The 23,948-nt window shown below is 35.2% G+C and overlaps 1 protein-coding gene across 8 annotated transcripts in view; it reads right to left on the reverse strand.

Moving 5' to 3' along the window:
- Nucleotides 1–23,948, reverse strand: part of NKTR (natural killer cell triggering receptor) — a 49,126-nt gene that overhangs the window by 17,611 nt on the left and 7,567 nt on the right. For 5 of the 8 annotated variants that reach the window (XM_007983799.3, XM_007983801.3, XM_073010306.1 and 2 more), the window contains 5 exons: nucleotides 13,400–13,474; nucleotides 11,930–12,037; nucleotides 11,354–11,398; nucleotides 9,512–9,599; nucleotides 436–465 (listed from right to left, as the gene is read on the reverse strand). In XM_007983799.3, coding sequence (XP_007981990.3) covers nucleotides 436–465; nucleotides 9,512–9,599; nucleotides 11,354–11,398; nucleotides 11,930–12,037; nucleotides 13,400–13,474 — 346 coding nt within the window. Of the gene's footprint in view, nucleotides 1–435; nucleotides 3,813–9,511; nucleotides 11,399–11,929; nucleotides 12,038–13,399; nucleotides 13,475–23,948 lie in introns of those variants that run through there. The other 3 variants (XM_073010307.1, XM_073010308.1, XM_073010309.1) reach the window with 3 other exon arrangements.

Raw genomic sequence — 23,948 nt, forward strand, 5'->3', positions numbered from 1 at the left:
TGAAATCTGCTTCATAAAAGGAAACCATTATGCAAACTGGGCTTCGGTTTTCTGCCTTTAATACAATGGTTCTTAACCATTTTAGGATAAAGATTCTGTAACATTCAGACTTCACTTGCACTTGGTACTTGGAAACTTTCCTTACAGGGACATCTCGAATTGTACTGCTTACTACCTGACCCATTTTGGAAAAGAGAAAAAAAAAAAGAATTATATTGCTGAGAAGGCCATCCCTGAGCACAGATTAACTCCTTCAGTGACATGAGAGCCATGGGGTTTCAAAACGACTATATTCTGTGATGCTAAAGAATAGTTTGGCTATGAGATTAAGCCAGCCATTAAGAGGGCTCCCTTGAGGGCTCAACCATGGTCCACTCTCTCTTTATGGCTGGCCACCCAAACACTTCCCCAATGTAGTAAGAATGTAACTCTTACCCATCCAGGTGTGGAGCAGGCTTTGTGGTACTATGTAATAAACACCAACATAAAGATGATGTCAAACACGATGTGTTCAGGTGAAGAGAGCAGAAAGGTTTAAACACAGCATGTAGAGAACAAAGAAGTAAAGATAAAAAGATAGGGGAAAAAGTTAAACATGATATACATCTAACCTTAAAAACCCCAAAACAGCAATAGTAGCCATTTTACTAATTTAAAAAACTCAAAATTATAATGAATTACAATCATCTCTATTAGATTATATATATGTATATATATGAAATCAGTTTGATTTGACTTATAGCCATAAATACACAGCATGAATACACATAAAAATTAAAGTTACTCTCAAATCCAAAACAACAAAACAAAACACTTTAAAAAAAAGCTCTCAAAATTTATCAGCATAATTAAATAAGAAAAGCACCTCTTATTTGCCCTATGGAAAGAAAGTGTGATTAACATTTGCCTCACACACTTAAATGTTTTCTTATTTGTTATTTCTCATACTGAGTCAGTGCACATTTTTAGGCAGGCAAGACAGAGGTAGGTCTTAGGAGTTCTGTTTCCAGAATTCCTGCCCATCTTTCTTCACCCAAGGTGAAGCTCTGACACAGCAACTCCGAAAATGCGATAGGGAGAAAAGCTTCAATCTGCCATCCCTTCTGACAGCAAAGTAATGATGGGTAACATCACAGACATTTTAAATTTCCATGGCCCAGAAAACACCCAACTGGCTTCTTCTACAGTCACCAACTGTCAGACAGTCACTCTTGGGAAGCCTACAGGGTACATTTGGTTAAGATATTTTGAACCCAAGCTAGTTTTCCCATAGCATTTTCACAGATCTTCACATTATTTGAATTGCAGTAGAAAAAATTCAAAAGCAGATAATTAGACTCAGAATTATATACCACAAGCATCTTGATTTATAAGAATGAGAAACAGATATATATGAGACACAAAATTTGAAAGAGAAAAATATCACTAGATGTCAGGCCATGTTAAAGCAGTCAACTGTACTAGAAGCTCCCACATAAATTTTTGTATTCATTTTCAGGCAATTTTAAGATATGTAAGTGAACAAAACCCAGTTTTTAACCTTCGTAACAATGCTAAAAATATTTATTGTACAAGGATTTGTAACGCTTATACTTACATTAAGAATATTCAGTTCTGTAAGAGCACTACAGAATTTAATTTAAAAAAATTAAAATGTCAACTTAAGAAGTTCCAGAATTTTAAAGAAAATATCAAGTTTTAAAAGCACAAATCTCAAATATTCCTTAGAAGATTGAAAAGTGGAAATTCACGCCAATGTAATTATAAAAATAAAAAACAGCCAGCAGAAAGAAAACAAAACAAAAACTATCTAGTGAATTAATGAGCCACTAGTGTTTAAACCATTAAACTAGCATCCAGAAACCACCTTGGATGGTAACTTCAAGATAGAAATGTGCTTTAATTATAAAACTTTACCAGAGTACACTAAAGACAAGAAATTTGTACAGAAGCTAGTGATTCTATTACACGAAAGACGTAAAGGGTACTTCTATTTTTATTTGTTTATTTTGAGATGGAGTCTCACTCTGTTGCCCAGGCTGGAGTGCGATGGCGCGATCTCAGCTCACTCCAACCTCTACCTCCCAGATTCAAGTGATTCTCCTGCCTCAGCCTACTGAGTAGATAGGATTACAGGCATGCGCCACCAGGCCCGGCTAATTTCTGTATTTTTAGTAGGACGGGATTTCACCATGTTGGCCAGGCTGGTCTCAAACTCCTGACCTCAGGTGATCTGCCTGCCTCGGCCTCTCAAAGTGCTGGGATTATAGGCGTGAGCCACCACGCCCAGCCAAGAGTGCTTTTAAAAAAGTAAATTTTTCTACAATGTAAGGGATCAGCCCCAAATATGTAGAAGTAAAAACAATGTATGGTTTCCAGATTAGATACATTCCTTCTCCTTCCTTGATCCTTTCTCCCATAACTCACAGATCCTGTAGTATTGGGGAAAGCCTGCAAATTTTACTTAAAACATAAAGAGCCCAATTCAATTTGCCATCCTGGCTAACAGAAAGGCTGTAAAAACCACCTTATGGCAAACCTTTGGAGAAAATGGTGAAATAAAACATTCCAGAGTAACGTAGTGATGCAGCAACATACTACTTGGGATTCAATTTGAGGATGGAATAGCTATCTTTATGACATTCAAATTTAGTTTTTCGTTCAAATGAAAACTGCCAAGAATAGGCAAACTTGGTCCTTTATTGTAGTAGTGCAGAAAACAAATGAAGACAGGAATGACTCTTTCAAGGACAACTCAGCCTGCCCATGGTGCCTAAATCTGATGTGAATGATTTAAGTTCATGACTTGCATCTGCAACTCAAGATACAGAAATATAAGTTTGTACTTTAATTGGATTAAATTACATATTAAGAATACTAAAAATATTTAACAAAAAGAAGCCCTTTGGGGTTCTCAACCTACATTCCAGGAGTAGAAATCCCAATGTAAAGCAGCGTTACTGGCACTTGGCTAATACATGGATGAACAGAGGACATTAGCCAAAGAGGGTTACAAAAGGGCAGAGAGAACTAATATGCACAGTCCAGACTATTCAATTCTACTAAAAGAAGCAGAGAGTTCATCTCACTAATTCTTAATCTTTCAGAACTTTCAATGGAAAAAAAAATTGCATTGATCTTAAAAGCAGCTGTTTAAAGAGTTGTGCAATGGTGACACATGCTTAGTAAGTTAAGGTCAGAGGCTATGAAAAATGTTTAAAATTTATATATGCTTATGAAAACATACCTAAAAAAGAAAAAACCACAAAGAACATTTCAAATTATAAAACCTTTCAATATTTATACATTTCTATTTTCTCTTTTACTTAGAGACAGTGATTTTTCAGTTTCCCCGACCCCTGAATCTACTTTAAAAAACATGTGTACAAGGTGTTTAAGCCTTATAAATCCTAGAAATTGACAGTGTCACTGCTACTCCAAAACCAATCTATAGTTTTATACCGTTATCAGATAAGCTTTTGCCCTTATACAGAAATGACTAATTCCACACTGAAATGAGAACTAAAACCATACTATAAACTATAACCCCACTCCCCCAACAGAAGATGTACAGGAACTTGGTGGAAACGAGCCACTGAAGTTAAAATACAGTTCCCAGGATTAAACATGAAAAATAAAACACACTTGTTTTACATGTACTGCTGCTATACAGATAAAGCAGAAAGTTGTTTTTTTTTCTTAAAATGTTTCAATGCACATAACAACAGAATTAAAGAGATAAAGGCAAAGAAAGAGAGAGAGCCTTAGAGTAATGAGACATTACCTTTGGAGCGCACGGTGTAACACTCTTTCTGTAAATTTTACACAAAAATGGCAAGAAATAAATTGTAATACACTTTTAAGACAAGACTGAATCTATGTTTTAATATCAATATAACTTTGAAATTAAATATTTTCAAGTTTTATGCAGAGCAAGAAAGCTTTTTTAAATGGAGGGCTCTAAATTTTCTTTCATATGGGATATTTACATAGAGATGAATTATGCTTAAGAAAAGCATTGTGGCTAAGTGGGAATCTATTTAGATCCTTAACATTGTAACACAGAGTGCCAATAATAGCTATTAACATATTACATTTCCTTTCACAAATCCCAGAAATTAGCTAAGACAATATTTTCTCAAAAGAGAATAGTGCATCTTGAATACATACATAGATATAAAAAATCTGAATGCCCAGGAGCAGTTACTACCAGTTGAAAGCAAAAATTTCATTAGAAAAAAGTGAGTTAAGATCATCCAAAACAAAATTTCAAGGAACTTTTAACTAACTCACATCAAACAGTTAAAGAATCTTCCATGCTTCTACATTTGAAACCTTTGTTTGGTGACATACCACAACAGACTACTTTCAGAAGTTAACGAGCAAATGTATGGACCCTAGTTACTGTTCAGCGACATTAGATGCACACTGAAGTTAAGTCACTGAACATAATAATAAAGTAGCATAACTAAATACAATTTCAGGGACCTTCTCAGAGAATAAAAAGGCAAGAGAGATGAAAGCGTAAGTGCAGTCAAATCTTAGCCACCATATCTTCTTTTCCTGTCTAATCTCTGATTTTCCCCATTATGAAGAATTTTTTTCGGAGAACACACACTGACTAATTTTTATCTGTATTTAAACAAATAAATCTATTACTACTCAGATCAAAATACTATTATACCATGAACAAAATGCTCTATAAGAGTTTTGAATGTAATAAATCTTGAAATATTTAAAAATAAGCTTAAATTTATCATAAAGGCATTGGCAACATGAATAAGTGTCAAAAAAGAACATAATGGTTGAAATAATGTGGAGTTTTCAATGAATGTTGCAAAAAAAACAAATAAGTGACTGTAGGTGTAAAGTAGTATGGAAGAGGGAAATGAAGATAACTTCTGTCCACTTTAGCTTTTAACATGCGATGCTTTCCCTTCAACTCCTGAAACTATCACGCTGCCAGGGAAGAGGCACCAAATTGTACAGAATGACAACACTTGTACAAGGGTAATGGAAACTAACCAAGCCACTTGACAACGCTCTACCCATGTGTTCCAAAAGGCACCAAAATAGAAGTGCTTTCTAAAAATCAGCACTAATGTTAAGGTAATACACACCAAATATTACTAGATAAAAAATTTCTTCCACATTGCTAGTACATAAGTTACATAAACATTAAGTTATTAAGCCTGGATGTTAGGGATGACACTTGACATTCAGAGAATTTGGTTTATGGCTAAGTTTCACAAACATCTTAGCTCATGAAAAAATCTGAAGTTAACATATGAAGGTATTACCCCAAAAGAAAGGAAGGAAAAAGCTAGAACTTCTCAGGTTATTAACACTTACTAGCATTTCCTCTTACATAAATTTATGAATATGTGGGTAGAAAAAGCATTTCTACCCCGAATCTAGTTTTATTACCCAAAATGTCAACATAGCTTTACAAACCCCTTGAAACCAACCACTCCTCAACTCTCTTTGCTCCACTACTTTGCAATAATCAGCACTCCTCTCCCATTTAGGTACTTGCAAGTCAGATTCCTAAATGACATAAAACATATTCTAAAACTCCTTATGCCCCGCCCCCACCATTGCCCTATTTATGACTGCTAAAATGTAGCAAACATGTTTTGTTTAAAGTTCAAAGTTTGACTCTTCTACATTATCTTGTTTTCTTACATTGTTATAATTATTAATAACCACTGACAGTGGCCAGTGACAGGAACTGTTCTTGCAGGCTCTGCAGACCTACTCTACGGCTGTGCAGACTCATGTTCTAACAGCAGCTGATGAAGAGACTTCTGTTGCTCTTGATTTAAGATGAGCCCAATACTTCTTTAAGACATTTTTCAGACTAAAGAAAACTAGGCAATTATGACTATTTCCATTAGGCAAGACAATGTTTGCACACAAATCATTCCACACATTCAGAAACTTAGGAATACCCTACAAAACACCTTCTTCCTTTTACATCCATATTTTCATACCAATGTTTAAGAAAAACTAACTCAAGGTACATACAAAACTAAAATCAAGGTTTCCTGACAGCTATATTAGTGTCCTATCCCAAAAGTTACTTACTACAAAGCTATAAACTATTTACTTAATCTTTTTCATGACTATTTTATACAACATCTTTGTCTTTTTTATTAATGTATATAAAGACAATGACAATTACAGTCAGAATTAATAAGCTATCACTAACAGCAAAAGGGGAAAGAATGTTTCCCCAAATATCATTTTGTTTTCCAGCAAAATGCTTGATGCTTCTAATCCTTAACTAAAATAAATCCAGAGCAGAGTGGTTAATAAAATTTTGAGCTTAAATAAGCTTAAATTTATAGTAAAGGCATTAATAATATGAATAAGTGTGCAGGATTCTTTTTCTAGCTATCAGTTTCTTCCAGATTATAAGTAAAATTTCTATAACCTGGACTTTACATGCTTTTTCAAGAATTTAGCATAATCTACAGAATGAAAAGGTTGGACTAGATAATCTCTAAATCCCTTTCCATTCTATGACTCTATAATTCTAGTTTTTATTGTGGTTTCTTCCTATTCTTTAATCTAAAAAATAAATAAGAATACAAAGGACAAAATAAATACCAAATTAACCTGGCAGCTTTAGTTCCAAGTCTTTGAATTCCTTCAAAAACGTTCAAAATAAAACCACTGTTTCCTTAGTGATTCAAGGGGATAGTGCCATATACCACTTCTTCCACATTTCTTGAGCAGTACTATTCCAAAAAGAATCAAGTTTTCTTCTATATAGACCCCCGAGAGCAAAATCATTATAACAAATACAGTAGTAGAAATAAAGTTACTGTAAAAATTACAAATAGATTTATAGAAGAAAATCTGATTTTCATTATGTATATAATTGTTCCAGCCAAAGAAAGCAATATAAGCAGAATTATGTTGAATAAAAATGACACATGCCTAAGGAAGGGGGAGTTTTTAAATGTGTAAGTAATGAAGACAGTAGTTAATGCACAAAACACAAGAATCCTTGAGGGATGTTTTGCAAATACCCACACTAACAGCACCAAATCTACTCTTTAGGAATTGCAGAGTAACAGATTCGTAACAAAAACTACAAAAACAATTTTGCAATGATGTATTAAAAATCCTTATTGAGCTCATAAAGCAGGAACTATAAAGACAGTTCTTTTTATTTTACCACCGTTCTTACACTATCCTTTCTTTTTCAGATTCCAGAACTGACACTCAAGGTGCCATATGAGGAGCTGTGGTAACAGGGTAAAAGGCAGGAGCCATCCTTTGGAAGCCATCAGCAAGCTCTGTGACCATCAGAGCTATTATCTGTGATCATATACATAACCTGAAAACAGCGTACCATATTTTAATACTTTCAACTCCAAAAGGCTTGTAAAAACATAGTTTCAAAGATTTTTCTTTCATCAGCCACCATCTCCATTTTTACCTATCCTTCCCATAAATGCAAGTATATGTTTTAGTTCTGAAACATGAAAGTTAATTTGATTTTATCCTGCAACTCTTGAGAATTGATCTTTCTAGCCAGCATAAAGAAAGTATACAGACACAAAAATCTTTAGAAAAAATACAGGAGGATTAAATAGTCAATTACTTCCAAGATTGCTTACTCCTTTGCAAAGGGACTGCAAACCCCTTTCTAGAAGGAAATTTCAAACTAAAAGTAAAAAATTTTCTTTCAATCAGAAGTTCACAGTGATTTTACTACCATCTAAAGTAAATTAACTTTGAAAATAAGTGTAAAAATTGTAATTGCAATTTATTGATTTAAAATTGTTTATTTGGCATTCCTCCTCAAAAATTGTAGTCCAATATAAAATTAGGCCATGTAGAAAACAGTAAAGGCCTTTACTAGATATTCCTAGAAAATACTTAAGCAAATACTAAATAAAATAAAAATAAGATGTTTTTGAAGGGAGAATTTCGTATACTGAATTTTAATTAGTGTATGTTTAACGATAGCATTTTTAATGAGTTTTAACTCTAACATTTTATGAACAAGCTAATGTATATAACAATATCAAGAAGCTGCTGCTACTTGATAAATTTTAATTGTACTGATATAAAAAAGGAAATCTAAAAGAAACTTTAGAGCCCTCAAATAGTAGCTTCTTGACCAATGAATCATTATGTTTTTCATGTTCACAGTTCAGATAAGCTTAAAAATGGAAATGGGAAACCTCAACCAAAGGATAAACAATTTTTACATTAAGTTACTATTAAAAAGTCTTTCTGAAAATATTTCTTTCTGCTTTGTATTGGCTCTTAAGAAGGTTAAGAATAGAAAATCACTCTATTAAAGAAGAGTAATAACAAATAACCTATGGGATCAAAACAAGATAAGAGAACAACTGTTGTAGGTCTTTTACGTGTATAATTCTAAGCATAATCTTTTTATCAGTTTTCCATTTTTAGGACATTCTTAGGAATAGAATGCCCCTTATCTGAACTTTATCAGATCATGTAGAAATATATTTTTCAGAAAAATTTAACATTTGAGTTTTATATGTCAGTAACATACTCCTTTAAAGACAGGGAAGCGCCATTCATACTCATTCATTCAGAAAGATGACAAAGAAAATGTTTTCAATAAATCATTAATGAAATATTTCTCCAACATACATAGCACAACTGAGATTCACTTCCAATCAAAAACAATAACCCTCCTGCTGGACAGTTATCTTTCACATTTTATATGACAGAATTATGATAAAAATAGGTTTTGAAGCAGCTTTAGATAAGAAAATAACTGAAAGTATGCCAAAGGATTTATTTAGAATTTTCAGATAAGAAAAAGGTAAGTTTTTGGTTGTGCAATGCACATACGTGTAAATATATTTGCTTTTTCAAAAGCAAATTTAGTATTCTTAAGTTTCCTGAGTGACAATCTCATAAATTTTGGTGGAAATGATAGCAACAATGGGTTATTTCAATTATGCATGGAGACCTCATAAAATTTGAGTTTTCTAAAATGTATGCTCAACAGCAGGTCACCTATCTCTATATAACATCAGAAAATAACAGTACCTCTCTCAAAATTGCCTCAAAGAGCAACAGTAAGAGGAAAAAACAACCATGCAATGGTTTACTCAAACTGCTTTCCCTGCTGAGGGGGTACAATAACTGAATCCGCTACTATGAACAATTTTTACATGTTCATCAATAGTTTATGTTCCAATCTAGTTTTGGTAAGTGAGCACTCAAATTTAACAGGGGCTTAAATATGCCGTCATCTTTTTTGAAGATGACGGCATATTTTGAAAACAATGTGTAAATTTTAAGTTTTTTAAGTCCCATTCTTCCAATCCAGGATACATGCTGAATGCTGAGGCAGTTGTTAGACGTTCTAAGTTTCAATGATATTAGAAATTAATAATAAAAATAAAGCTGACAGAATTTTAGCATTAAACTTGGTTTAACTATACCATCTTTCTTATGAACAGCGCTTCTCTGTTTAAGAAAAGCTCATCTCTGAATTATGCCTACTCACATGAAAAACTGGGAACCATTGGTATGTTTCCCTCGATTTGCCATTGACAAAAGGAACGCTCTGTCATGTTTGAGAATAAAGTTTTCATCTGTTTGAAGAAAACACAAATTTGTCAGTCTCCAATTATAAGTCACTTTAAAGTAATGTTCAAGTAATAAATAGAAAGCAAAAGATGAAATTCCTCTTCTGGTCAGTACAGATAACTTGACTGAACACTCAGAAAAGAAAAATTTAAGCTAATCAAATAACAAAAGCATAAAAAGGCCAAAAGATACTAATTAAAGCCTTGAGGAAAAGAACATATATTTAATACTTTATACAAACAGCCTTAGAACAGTCACTTTTAGTAGTAATACACTTTGGCTAAGGAACAGTCACTTTTAGTAGTAATACACTTTGGCTAAATGATATTTAAATTATTAACTTTCAGGGAAAACTAGTAAAATTTTAGAAAAATCTCTAGCTTACTTCCTCCAAATTTCCAATTAGCTTGCCTAATGTACTATACATGGAAGAAGTTTAATAATCTTTTTAGGTGTTTAATTTTTATACAGTAAATTTATTATTCAACTGAATTGAAGCTAGACTATGAGACCAAAAAAATTATGTTATAGTAAGTTACAAGAACATATCTAAATTAAGTATGTGTATACTCAATTGTATCACAAAATTATCTAAGCAGGAAAGCCCTGTGAAACAAAAATTTAAATAGCAAAATACAATTTTAAGGTACAAAAGTATCTGCCACAGAGAACAACCACAAAGTGGCCTAAAGCATTAGTTTTAAATTGCTACATAATAGAACCAGCTAAACAGCTGTTTCCTACTAGTTCAAAGGAAAAAAAATCTGTGATAAAGATCACTTAGAGTTATTTTAATTCCAGCAGGAATATCCTTGAAAACTAATTTAAATGTCCTTTTAACATTCATACAAACAAATCTTCTTCAGAACAAACAGAAACATAGAAAACTTTAAAAAGTGATTACCTTGGGAACAGGCTTCTGAAAAAGAGTAGTAATCCATTTTCCCCCAAAGGAAATATAAAAGACTATTATAACACTGAAGCTATTATAGCGTTAAAACCTAGTAATATTAGATTTCATTACAAACCTCTGCAACTGACTTTTCTAAGGCTTTTTGGGGCAAGTGCAATAGTTAGATTTATGCAGATGCTACTATTATAAGAATAAACACAGTCATAGTTCTAATATACAAAAGAAAACATACAAACCTTTGAAAAAGGAGAAAATTCAACTTTTATTCAAAGAAATTGCTTGGTTTAGGGGAAAAAAAATTCCACAACTAGACTCTTTTCCCTGATGTGAAATTAATAACCCATTGGGAAATGAAAAGATACAGAAGTATGTATAAAATAATACACAGAATTTTCCAAGTCTTCAAGCAATATAGAAATCCAGCCACAACCTGACCCAGACTGTCCATAAATTTATTAGGAAGGGTGCAAGGGAACAGAATTGGAGTTTGTGTTACTGAGCTTCGTTCTCTTACCTTTTCATTTTGCAAAAGACCACATTCTCTATAAACAAAAGAATATGTTGACAGTTTTAGGCAGGAAGATAGGAGTTTTCATGTATATAGTTGCCTAACCTCCATGCTGAAAGTCATGTTTAACCATAAAGTTAGCCTTAATTAATCTTGTCAATTAAAAATTATATATTACAATATAATTTATCCCCAAATTCATGCAAATAAAGTATTTTCATGCAGCATTAGTTTCATGCAAAAAGTGAACTATAAGTAAACCTCTTCTCATTAAAAGTATATGATCAAACTTGCTTTAATATCAGAACTGAAACAAAAGACGGTAAAATAAGCCTTACCTTTAAAATATCCACCATAAATTGATTCTCCACCTTTTCCATTACCTGCAAGTAATGAGTTACATTAAGCCATAATGAACATTAAAAATATACTAACACATAAATCATTTTTGATAGCTTCAATTTGCTGAAGGAAACCTTGGAATGTTATAATTGCTGCAATAATCAAAATTCTCAGAGTCCTCAATTAACTTCATCTTTAAAATATATGTCAAATCCCATTACAATAAATACCATAAAAAAAGCCATCTTCACAATCCACTTATTTCAAACAGTAACAACATCAAAAACATTCTAGAACAAAAGCAATCAGACAGTACTTTGGCATTCATTGTAAAGGAATTCACTAAGTAACTATAATATTAATAAACTGCATAAAAACAAGATAAAATTTCTTACGTGGTATTTTGCTTTTTCACACATTCTGGATCTATAATATTCACTCATCCAACAAGTACTCACTGACCACATTTTATATCATACTGTAATTGACACAATATTTAGAACTAAGAGTAATAATGAAATACTTTAGAAACTGATAGATGGAGTTATTAGGAACACAACTTTTAGCTCTACCTTCACTGAAGTCCCCACCCTGAATCATAAAGTTTTTAACCACACGATGGAACGTAGAACCTTTATAACATAACTTCTTCCCAGTTGTTTTCCCAAGGCCTTTCTCTCCTGGAAAAAAAAAAGAAATGAAATTTAATTATACATACATCCTTCCATAGAAAGAACAAACCAATTAATCCTGTGTCACATCTTGCTGGGCACTGGAAGAGATATAAGAAGTAGATGACATGATAATTTAACATACACACATGCATGCAAACCAAAATAAATAATACAAAGCAGCACGTAAATGTAAAATTGTGTGGTACAGACTCTACATGCTATAGGACATAATATAAGACACACTTGTCACTCTAGTTAAACAACGAGGTCAGGCACAGTGGCTCACGCCTGTAACCCTAACATTTTGGGAGGCCGAGGTAGGCAGATCACTTGAGGTCAGGAGTTTGAAACCAGCCTGGCCGACAGGGTGAAATCCTGCCTCTAAAACAAAAAAAACAAAAATTAGCCGGGTGTGGTGGCGCAGGCCTGTAGTCCCAGCTACTCAGGAGGCTGAGGCAGGAGAATCACTTGAATCTGGGAGGTGGAGGTTGTAGTGAGCTGAGATCACACCACTGCACTCCAGTCTGTTTTGGAGACAAGTCAGACTCCGTCTCAAAATAAACAAACAACAAAATTAAGGAGTTAGGGCAAAAATTGCGTAGTGTATCCAAGTAAGAATTTAAAATTTCAGTGTGTTCTAATTTTTATTTTATTTTTTTTGAGACGAGGTCTGGCTCTTGTCCCCCAGGCTGGAGTGCAACGGCGCAATCTCGGCTCACTGCAAGCTCTGCCTCCCGGGATCAAGTGATTTTCTTGCCTCAGCCTCCCGAGTAGCTAGGATTACAGGCGCCTGCCACCACGCCCGGCTAATTTTTGTAATTTTATTAGAGACAGGGTTTCACCATGTTGGCCAGGCTGGTCTTGAACTCCTGACCTCAGGTGATCCGCCTGCCTCGGCCTCCCAAAGCGCTGGGATTACAGGCTTGAGCCACCACGCCCGGCCAGTGTGTTCTAATTTTAAAGTAACATTATAGATGTTTCCCTCCCCATTTTTTCTATTTATTTAAAATTTATTGTAAAATTTGGAATACTAAATTTTTTCAAAGTAGTGAAATTCATAAAATTTCATAAAATCAGTTTTGAATGTGTGCTATTATTTTATAAACTAAAATGTATAGAGAAGATTCCATTACATAATGTAGATTCTTACTCTTTTTCATTTTTGAGATCACTCCTTTCTAATATCTTCCCCTTAAGAAATGCTTCCCTGATTTCATATAGAAGTCAGTATAAGTAACTCTTTTTTTTTTTTTTTAATTCAGAAAACTAATTTCACAAGTCCATTATAATTTCAGGAAAATATCTATTCTGTTCAGCACGGTAAAACTGTAAGACACAGCTTCTCATCGGAATAATTAATTCACTTACCTGAGCACAAGCAAAGGAAGTTTTTGCATGTTTTTGGACATATGTCTGAGAAGAGCTGAAACATAATGCGACCAACTGAAATAAAATACATAGGGAAAAAAGTAGTAAGCAAGTTAAATATATCATTTTAATGGGAGAAAGAAACAGGGCTAACAAATTAGAAAGTCTATTTTTATAATTCATTTTAATTTGTTAAAAGATGTAATGGGAAAGCATTTAACTGGGTGACACCTATGAACAAGAACACCACTTTATTTGTTATTGTTAAAATTTACATGCAGCCAAAGTGGTTCCAGCCCCAAAATTACAGGATTTTAAGTGTGTTTTAAAGGAACTTTGTATTATTAGATTCCTTGTAGTAGTATAGTCCCCTATCTGAACTATAATCTTCTTTAAAAATACTCTCAATAGTTGTCTGATTTATGCTTGGGCCTTTCCAGTGATGAGAGTACATCAAAAGATAGTAATTCTGGCCAGTATTGTTAAAAAGAAAGGTCTCTGTCTCTTTATTTTCAGCTTTCTTCCTTTAAGCAAGAACTGTTAAGAGCCACCTTCCTGAATTGCACCAATCACACTTAAAATTCACATTTTAAGCTAGGCATGGTGGCTCACACCTATAATCCCAGCACTTTGGGAGGCTGAGGCAGGGAGGGTTGCCTGAGGTCAGGAGTTTGAGACCAGTCTGGGTAACGCAGAAGAATCCATCTCTACAAAAAATTTTAAAAATTAGCTGGGGATGGTGGCACATGCCTGTAGTCCCAGCTACTGGGGAGGCTGAGGCAGGAGGTTCACTTGAGCCCAGGATTTCAAGGCTGCAATGAGCTATGACCATGCAGTGAGCTTTGATTGTGCCACTGCACTCTAGCCTAGGGGACAGAGCAAGACTTAAAACAATGCCTCCCATTCTATTCCCTGAGAGAGCAGAAACAGAAGAGGTTATGGTTCCCTACAACAAACACAAAATCACAAGGAAAAGTCTGTAACTCCAATTTAACTATGCCAGAGAAAAATGGTTCTCAAACTTTGGTCTCAGGGTTCTTCTAAACTCATTACTGATCTTTTGTTTATCTGGTTCATATCTATTGCTATATACCATATTAAATGTCAAAACTCAGAAATGTTTAAAACAAGAATACACAAGCACACGTTCCATTAGCTGTCAGGGCAGTGATATCATCACATATTAAAATATAATCTCTGGAAAACTTGACTGTATATTCACAAGAGAATGAGAGCACAAAAGGCGAATCATAATCTATTACTATAAAAATAGTTGTGACTTTATGGACCTGTTGAAAGCATACCAATAAAATAAGAAATGCAGTTCTGATTTGCAATTAATAACTCTCGAGTTCCTTTTCCCTTTATTCTACAAGATCTTTTCCATTATAAACATTTTTATTTATTCAAAAGGACTTACAGAATAAATAAAAATTAACTGTGGACCAAGCATAAATCATGTTCAGAACAGATACAAAATGATTCTGTATCACTAAGATTGTAATTTATTCCTGGCCCTATCAGTCACTTCCTTTGAGGAAACAATGATACTGCATTATAGACATCGTTAATGGGTAAAGCGGGATCATGTGAGAAGACCTTCCTGTGTCAACACTCTTAGCCTATAGCTTTAAAAGAGCCAAACTATAAAGCATTTTCAAAACTTTGTAGCTATTCTTAAAACCTAAGGGAATGAACAAAAAGACAGAAAGCAAGCAAAAAGGAGGACTCAAGACTTGCAAGCAGGGAGCAATGTATCTAAAGTCATTTCAGAATTTTAAAAAAATACCTATAATATCAGTAATAGTAACTATCACCCTACTTATATAGCAACATTTTACCAGTATAATAATTGTATTTTCATTAGTCTTCATAAATCCCTGGGAAATGGCTTACCTGGTGTCAAGTTCAAAATCATCCAGCTTTGTATACCAGAAAGACTTAGATCTTTGCAATCCCTGTAAGATGGCTACTTTTCAGGACAGAAGACATAATCCAAATAATCAAAACGTAGGGCTTTTCTTAGGACCATAGTAACTTCAACATCAGGTGTTTTTTGTTTTTTTTTTTTTTTTTTTCAAAAACTTGTAACGCCTCAAAATGAAAGCTGGTGAAAGTTTCAAATGTTCTTAGTTTCTCCTTAACAGATGATTGGAAATTGTGTACCCGCCAGTAGTATAATACACTTGAAAACAGTGAAAATGTGATTACATTCCTATCCAATATTCAGAGAGGGACAGCTAACTAGAGTGGTTAAAAAAAAAAAAAAAATCTTGGCTGGGCATGGTGGCTCACGCCCATAATCCCAACACTTTGGGAGGCCGAGGCAGGCAGATCACCTGAGGTCAGGAGGTCAAGACCAGCCTGGCCAACATGGTGAAACCCCATCTCTACTAAAAATACAAAAATTAGCTAGGAGTGGTGGCAGACGCCTGTAATACCAGCTACTCGGGAGGCTGAGGTAAGAGAATTGCTCGAACCTGGGAGGTGGAGGTTGCAGTGAGCCAAGATTAAGCCACTGCACTCCAGCCTGGGCAACAGAGCAAGATTCCCATCTCAAAAAAAAAAAAAAAAAAGAAAGAAAGAAAAAACAAATCTCACCTCTAATATCTTACCCTCTTCTAGCTTGGTGCAAAAAAAAAAGTCTTTTGTCCTCTGAACCTCATGGCACAAGGGATAGAGCAGAGGTTTTTATGTCCTCTATGGCATTATGTTGTTAAGAACAAGAGGAAAAATACAACAAAACTGAATTGTTTTCACTTCAATAACATGGTACAAGGTTAAACATTGGCACACCAGAAAAATAATTTTAAAATCCTGAAAACACACATTAACCCAATCAGGTTTGCAAGGCATGACAAAGGCTGAACTATGGATATTCAGACATTAGTTGAGTCTACTTTCTTAAGTTAAAATGTTTGTACATATGCAATTTGAAGGGTTTAAAAACAAAAAGTTCAAAAAAAAAAACACAACAAAACAGCATTATGATTTCTACCTTTATAAAGAGGTAACCTAGTATTAATTCCCTTCAAATTAAATCCTGAGATTGAACACTACAGGATACAGATCAGCAAATACTAACTCGAACTGAAGCTCATTAGCAAGATTAACAGGTTTTCAACAAACATTTTTTATTGAATTGTATTATTTTATAGAAAACAGGCTACCATGTGATGATACTTTTATTTTGAAACTCAAAATAGACAATATTTTAAAGGTACGGTCTTTAAAGAAAAAAAAGGCAATGTGGTTCATTAGTCTAGTTAGTAAATATTTTCGGTGATGGCAAGCATAAACTATGATTACAAAACATATTGAAGATAAAAAAATTAAGCTGTAATTACAATAAAGAACAGACTGGAATGAATTTGCATAAGTCTCTCTGACTCCCAAACTGATGAGAAAAATGAGTTTGCCAGTAACCCCAACTCTGTAAAGAGTTAAGAACCCCTGCTGATGATGCCTCTTTGGAAACTAACTGCTGCTGACTGAATAAATAAGATCTAAGAAAAATTTATTACTCAGCAAACACTACTTATAATTTAGTGGAATTTAGTAATCTTTTAGAATCAGTCAATACTGACTGGGCACACCTGTAATACCAGTGCTTTGGGAGGCAGAGGCTGGAGGATCACTTGAAACCAGGAGTTCAAGAATCAGTCAATACTACTGATAATATTCTTATACATAGTTTTCGTCCACAGAATTAATGTTATGCCAATAAATACACAGCTCTATAATGATAAGACTAAAATCTACAGTTAGTATAAGCATTAGTATGTTGCTTTTATACATGGTTAAGGACAAAAATGACACAAAGCAGGACTAGTTTCTAAATTTAATCCGAAAATACCAACATTCAGACCCTTAAAAGAAAGATGGGGAAATAATATTAAGATTAATCAGGTAATATCAACACATGCTAAGCTTTGGCTACAGACAGGAAAAGTCTATGCCATGGTGTAGATTCTGATTTGGCCACTAGGTGAAAGGAATAAAATCACCAAGTACACAGATGGAATAAAATCAAACATCATGTTTCAATACTGTTCCTTGTTTTCAGAAATAGTTGTGCTGGAATTGCAGAGTCAATGGTCTAAAAAGGAGACATGTATTACGTACATAGAAGATATGGCAGTTGGAAAAGTGAGCATCAAGTAGAAAAATGTTGCAGGGGTTGATATACTACAGAAGGCAAAGAGTAGCCCATAGAACAATTAATTACAAGCAAGGGGTGAGGAAAAGGGCAAAGGTTAAGAACAGATCACACTAGGTACGCAGAGAGCAAAATTTAGGAAGAAGATTAAGAAACAGGAGCAGCATTTCAATAACATTGGGCCATTTACTCAAATTTACTGAGATCTTACCCATATGTCAGGGAATCCAACAGCATTATATACTATTGTGCCTGAGTTTCAAGAAGAATATAGTGCCTGAGTTTCAAGAAGCTCACATCTTGGCTCGGAATGACACATGGAAATGCAGTTGCTACACAATATGATGAGACATAATTAGTATGAACTAAGGGCACTTATATAACCTAGGTCTGACTGATGTGTGTGAACGCAGAGAGACAGAGACCATGACTGCTTTACTTACCACTATATTCCCCAGAGACTTGCGTAGTGCCTGGTACAGAGTTAGGTGCTCAATAAGTATTTAATAATACTACTACTCAAAACAAAATTATTCAAAGACAGATTTACAAAATACACTTTCACAAATGAAGGAACACCCAAATACACAGATCAAAATTATTCACTACATACCAGGAAAACGTATGTAAGTGCAGCAACATCAAGATATCAATTAATAAAGCTATTTATTTTTGGAGATAAAAACGGAAAAACCAGCTTCCTAGTATCCAGGCAGTAGAGTCATATCGCTCACAAAGAAAAAAGAAAGAAGACCAGCTTCAGACACCTTACATTACAAACTGGAGACAACTGAGCATGGTCTACCATTTTTAAGGAATAATAGTCTGCGAAATAAGAATTCTATAACTAGCAAAAGAAATACAATTACATTTTATCCCGAAATATCTATTTGAATACACACCCCTGAGATATAAGTCAAAGAATTAATGAACAAGAACTAGTAGGAAGAGTGGCATTGGGCACTGAATCTTAATACTTTACAAAATTAAACCTAAATCACTATAATTATGGTTTTAAAATAAAAGGAAATGAGGCCAGATGTTAGAGCTGCCAGGTATGACAATGCAAACAGGGTTAATTATGGTTTTAAATGTTATCAGCATTAGGAAACAAAGTTATGTAATGGCAACAATTTTTTAAGTACCATCTGAAAATGTTCTTCCTTTGGAATAAGTAATGTTCTCATGACTCAAAAATCAGTGGAAAAAGGTACAGGATGAGAAGACTTGTTCCCACCCCTATCAACAGGTACTCACTTTCATTAATTTTCTGTGTATTTTTCCAGTTTCTTTTCATACACAAGCAAATATTGATATATTCTTATTTTTCTTCCTTTAAAAAATGGTAGATTATGCACACTGTACGGCACCTTGCTTTATTTACTTACTAACATACCATGAACTTTTCTTATGTCTGTGATATAAAAATAATTTATGTTATTTTATTTTTTAAGAGGCAGGGTCTCGCTCTGTCCCCCAGGTTGTAGTACAAAGGCACAACCTCTGCTCACTGCAGCCTCAATCTCCTGGGCTCAAGCAATCCTCCTGCCTCAGCCTCCTGAATAGGTGGGAATATAGGGGCATGCCACCATACTTGGCTAATTTTTGTATTTTTGTTGAGACAGGGTCTCACTATGTTGCCCAGGGTAAAAATAATTTCAACTGGAGAAAGGTAGTGGGGAATCAATAAAAACCAACAAGAAGGATTTGGACTGGTGAAAGAAAATACATATCCTCATACTTCATAGTGGGAATCAACAGGTAGACTTTTCTGAAGCAGACAGAGAGGAAATAAGGGTTTAAGCATACTTTTCTTTTCTTTTTTTTTTTTTGAGACAGAGTCTCACTCTGTCACTCAGGCTGGAGTGCAGTGGCACGATCTCGGCTCACTGCAATCTCCGCCTCCTGGGTTCCAGAGAGTCTCCTGTCTCAGCCTCCCGAGTAGCTGGGATTATAGGCACTTGCCCCTACGCCCAGCTCATTTTTTGTATTTTTAGTAGAGACGGGGTTTCACCATGTTGGCCAGGCTTGTCTTGAACTCCTAACCTTGTGATTTGTCTGCCTTGGCCTCCCAAAGTGCTGGGATTACAGGCGTGAGCCACTGCGCCCAGTCAAGGGTTTAAGCATACTTGAACAGGTATTCACCGGTAGAACTAACAAAATTTTACATCTTTCAAGCTTCTTTGGTGGGAGGGGCAGCAACCTAATAAAAGATATAAAACAAAGGAAATAGCAAAAAAAACAAGAAATACAAGGCCAAAACAACTTAATTATTTAGTCACATGAAGCTTTTTCCATGACATGTCCATAAACACCCAGCTAAAGGTTTCCTGCAGATAGTACAAGCAAAAACTCAAAAGAGAATGTATTTACTGGCTCATGTAGTTATGACAAGGATATTAGTGCAGATCAGAGAATCAAAGAGCCAGGATGTCAGGAAATGAGGCCAGATGTTAGAGCTGCCAGGTTTGACAATGCAAAAAGTGTTAAATACCACTTATTCATCCCAATCACTTCATATAGTCATAAATATTTTCATTAATGAATAAAGCTAAAGATAAATTAATCACTTAGGAAGATAAAAGGAAGAATACCAAAATTTAGAAAAAAGAATTATAAGATAGTATGCAGAATAAAAAACAGGCCCAACAAAGAAACTAAAATGCTGCTAACTATCCAAAAGAGTGCTGTTATTAATTCTTCAGATACAGATGAATTACTTCTAATCTTCAAATAACATTCAAGTGTAACGCCGTATCAACTGTTCTAGAGCACAGCAAAAGATTAAAAGTTTAACTTTTTCGAAACAAAGTAAAATCGAAACCAAAGCCTGGGAGAGATGATATAAAACAAATTTAAAACCCCATATGCCAATCTCATTTTAAAAGAGACACTATTCATTATTAGGAAATCTAATATAGTTTATTGACGTGAAGGAAAAATCCTATAAAAATCCCATGAGAGAAAAAAAAAAACAAAACCCATGATAGAAACCAAAAGCCCACAGTGAAATTCAACATTCATATCTACTACAGAAACAAAATATATTTTAAAAAAGAAAAATATAAATTAGAAAAAAGAAATTCAACATTCATTCCTTTATATAACACGCATATTCTCAGATACCTTTCAAATCAACAATCAGCAGTATGTTTAATGGTGAAACACTCCTATAACATTAATTCCACTGAAGAAGAAACAAGTCAAAAGTAGTTGTTAGCATCACTACTGTTTAATACTGTTTCAGAAATTCTAGTCAACGCAAGCTGGACATGGTGGCTCACGCCCATAATCCCAGCACTTTGGGAGGCTGAGGCAGGTGGATCACCTGAGGTCGGGAGTTCGAGACCAGCCTGACCAATATGGAGGAACCCTGTCTCTACTAAAAATACAAAAAGCAGGTGTGGTGGCACACTCCTGTAATCCCAGCTACTTGAAAGGCTGAGGCAGGAGAATCACTTGAAAGCGGAAGGCAGAGGTTGCGGTGAGCGGAGATTGTGCCATTTTGTGTTCCAGCCTGGGCAACAAGAGCAAAACTCCATCTCGAAAAAAAAAAAAAAGGAAAATCTAGTCAATGTAAGTAGACAAGAGGACAATATGAGAGATTTACAAGTAAAAAAGAGCACATTTATCATCATTTGAAACATTAGACACCTAGAAAGTCCAAAAGAACCAACTGAAATACCAACAAATACTGAAGTTGTTGATATTGATATTACGACAAACAAAAACAAGTAGAAAAAAAAAATACAGTAAAAATCACATTCTCAAAAGCAACAAGAAACATTCTAACTACATAACCATAAGAGTATAGGATCTATAAAAACAAAACTCCAACTTTCAGAGGCATAATGCCAACCTGAATAAAGGGAGAGATACCTTGTTCTTGGACAAGACTCAAAATTGCAAATGTGCCCAATATTCTCTAGAGTAACCTATAACTTAATTGCAACCTTCAAAAATACCAGTGAGACTTCTGAGGGAACTTGACAAAATGATCCTAAAGGTTGTCTGAAAGAACAAATGTGCAATTCCCCTGCTTGAACTTTTGTTTTGAAATTTTCAAATCTACAAAGATGTTTTGCCGTATTTATCCCTCTCTATACACACAATCTTCTGGAACAAACTGAAAGTTAAAGACACGGTGACACTTCATCCCTAATTATTAATACTTCAGCTTATACTCCTAAAGAATAAACATATTCTGCTACTTAAATCCAAAACCATTACTACACCCAAGAAATTTAATAGTGATTATCATCTATTCCATAACTGTGGCATAATATGAAATATTACATTTGACCTCTGTCCCCAGTTTCTAGCAGAGTGCTCCTAAAACTTGTAATTTTCTAAGTGACAGGACTGATAGCAGCATCTTTTGTTCTATTTGATTCCTCCCCCTCCCCCTCCCCCTCCCCCTCCCTCTCCCCCTCCCCCTCCCCCTCCCTCTCCCCCTCCCTCTCCTTCTCCTTCTCCTTCCTCTTCTTCTTCTTCTTTTTTTTTGATGTAAGAGTCTTGCTCTATTGCCCAGGCAGGAGTTGCAGTGATCTCAGCTCACTGCAACCTCCACCTCCGAGGTTCAAGCAATTCTCCTGCCTCAGCCTCCTGAGTAGCTGTGATTACAGGTGCTCGCCACCATGCCCAGCTAATTTTTGTTACTTCTTTTTAGTGGAGTCAGTGTTTCACCATGTTGGCCAGTCTGGAACTCCTGACCTCAAGTGATCTGCCTGCCTCGGCCTCCCAAAGTGCTGGGATTACAGGCATGAGCCACCACAACCAGCCTACTATTAGATCTTTCTTTCAGATTCTTGACAGAGAACACTTAAATCCCTTAGCATTCGCATCCAAAAAAGAGACTCTTGGCAGACCCCTAGATAGCTTCATGATAGGGGCTGGTTGCCAGAAAAACCATGCCTTGGTTAGAGGTCTAGAACTTTCAGCCTCACTTTCCAACCTTCGGAGAGAGAAGAGGAGCTGGAGATTCACTTAATAATTGATCACACATATGCAATCATACACATGATGAAATAACTGACCATATATACATATGTTTTTAGCCACAAAACCCCCTAACTGGCAGGGTTTAGAGAGAGCTTCCAGACTGGAGAACACAATGAGTGAGGGTGGCACGTCCAGAAGGCGGCACGTCCAGAAGGCCCATGCATCTCCCCACCCTCTGTACCTACCATACCTTGCCCTAGGCATGTCTTCCGTTCGGTTGTTCCTGAGTTATATCCTTTATAATAAACCAGTTATGGTAAGCAAATTGGCTTCCTAAGTTCTGTGAGCTGCTCTAGCAAATTACTGAAGCTGAGAACGGAGTTATAGGAATCCCTAATTTACAGCTGGTTGGTCAGAAGTAAGAGTGACTCAGAGGCTGGGCACAGTGGCTCATGGAGGCCGAGGTGGATGGATTACCTGAGGTCAGGAGTTTAGGACCAGCCTGGCCAACATGGTGAAACCCTGTATCTAATAAAAAACACAAAAATGAGCCGGGAGTGGTGGCAGGCGCCTATAATCCCAGCTACTTGGGAGGCCGAGGCACGAGAATCGCTTGAACTCCGGAGGCAGAGGTTGCAGTGAGCCAAGATCGCACCATTGCACTCCAGCCTGGATGACAAGAGCGAAACTCCGTCTCAAAAAAAAAAAAAAAAAAAGTGACTCAGGACTTGCGATTGGCATGCCCGCAGTGGGAGCAGTCTTGTGGAACTGATTTCTCTTAACAGGTGGAATATGACACTAACTCCAGGTAGAGTTCAATCAAATTGAACTGTTGGACACTTAGTTGGCTTTGAAGAATCTGTTACTGTGGGAAAAAACTCCTCATAATAGTCCATATTCAAATTTACCCAACTACCCCTACAATGCCCTTTCTGTTTTTTTCCCCTTTTCATTCTTTTTAACGGCTGAATGGAATTCTGTTGTTTGGCTGTACCAAATTTTACTCAACCAATCCTCAACTGATTAGCATTTGAGTTCCTTCTAGTTTACTGACAAATATACATCTATTTTTTAAAATCCAGGAACCTCATTCAAGCATTATATACCCATTTGGTTTTCATAGGTTGGCCTCTTTTAATGTAAAACAGTCTCCATCTCTCATCTTTTTTTTTTTTTTTTTTTTTGGCACCCTATTAGAAAGCATGTCAGTTTGAACTGTGAAAGTACCTTTATAACTGAGATATTAGCCACATCTTAGTTGTAAAGGAATTTTCCTCCATTTTAAATTAATAATCTGTTGGATGATACTTCGCACACAGCACAACTTTTCAGCTGTGGTATGGCCACTGATGACTACTTTCTGAACCAGTTATTACCCTGGGGGTTGCAAAATGATGATTTTTCTGATTCCATCAATTCTTCTGTATCTATCAAACTTGAATCTTTCTG

This window comes from Chlorocebus sabaeus, chromosome 22 (assembly GCF_047675955.1).
Source record: "Chlorocebus sabaeus isolate Y175 chromosome 22, mChlSab1.0.hap1, whole genome shotgun sequence".
Taxonomy (NCBI): domain Eukaryota; kingdom Metazoa; phylum Chordata; class Mammalia; order Primates; family Cercopithecidae; genus Chlorocebus; species Chlorocebus sabaeus.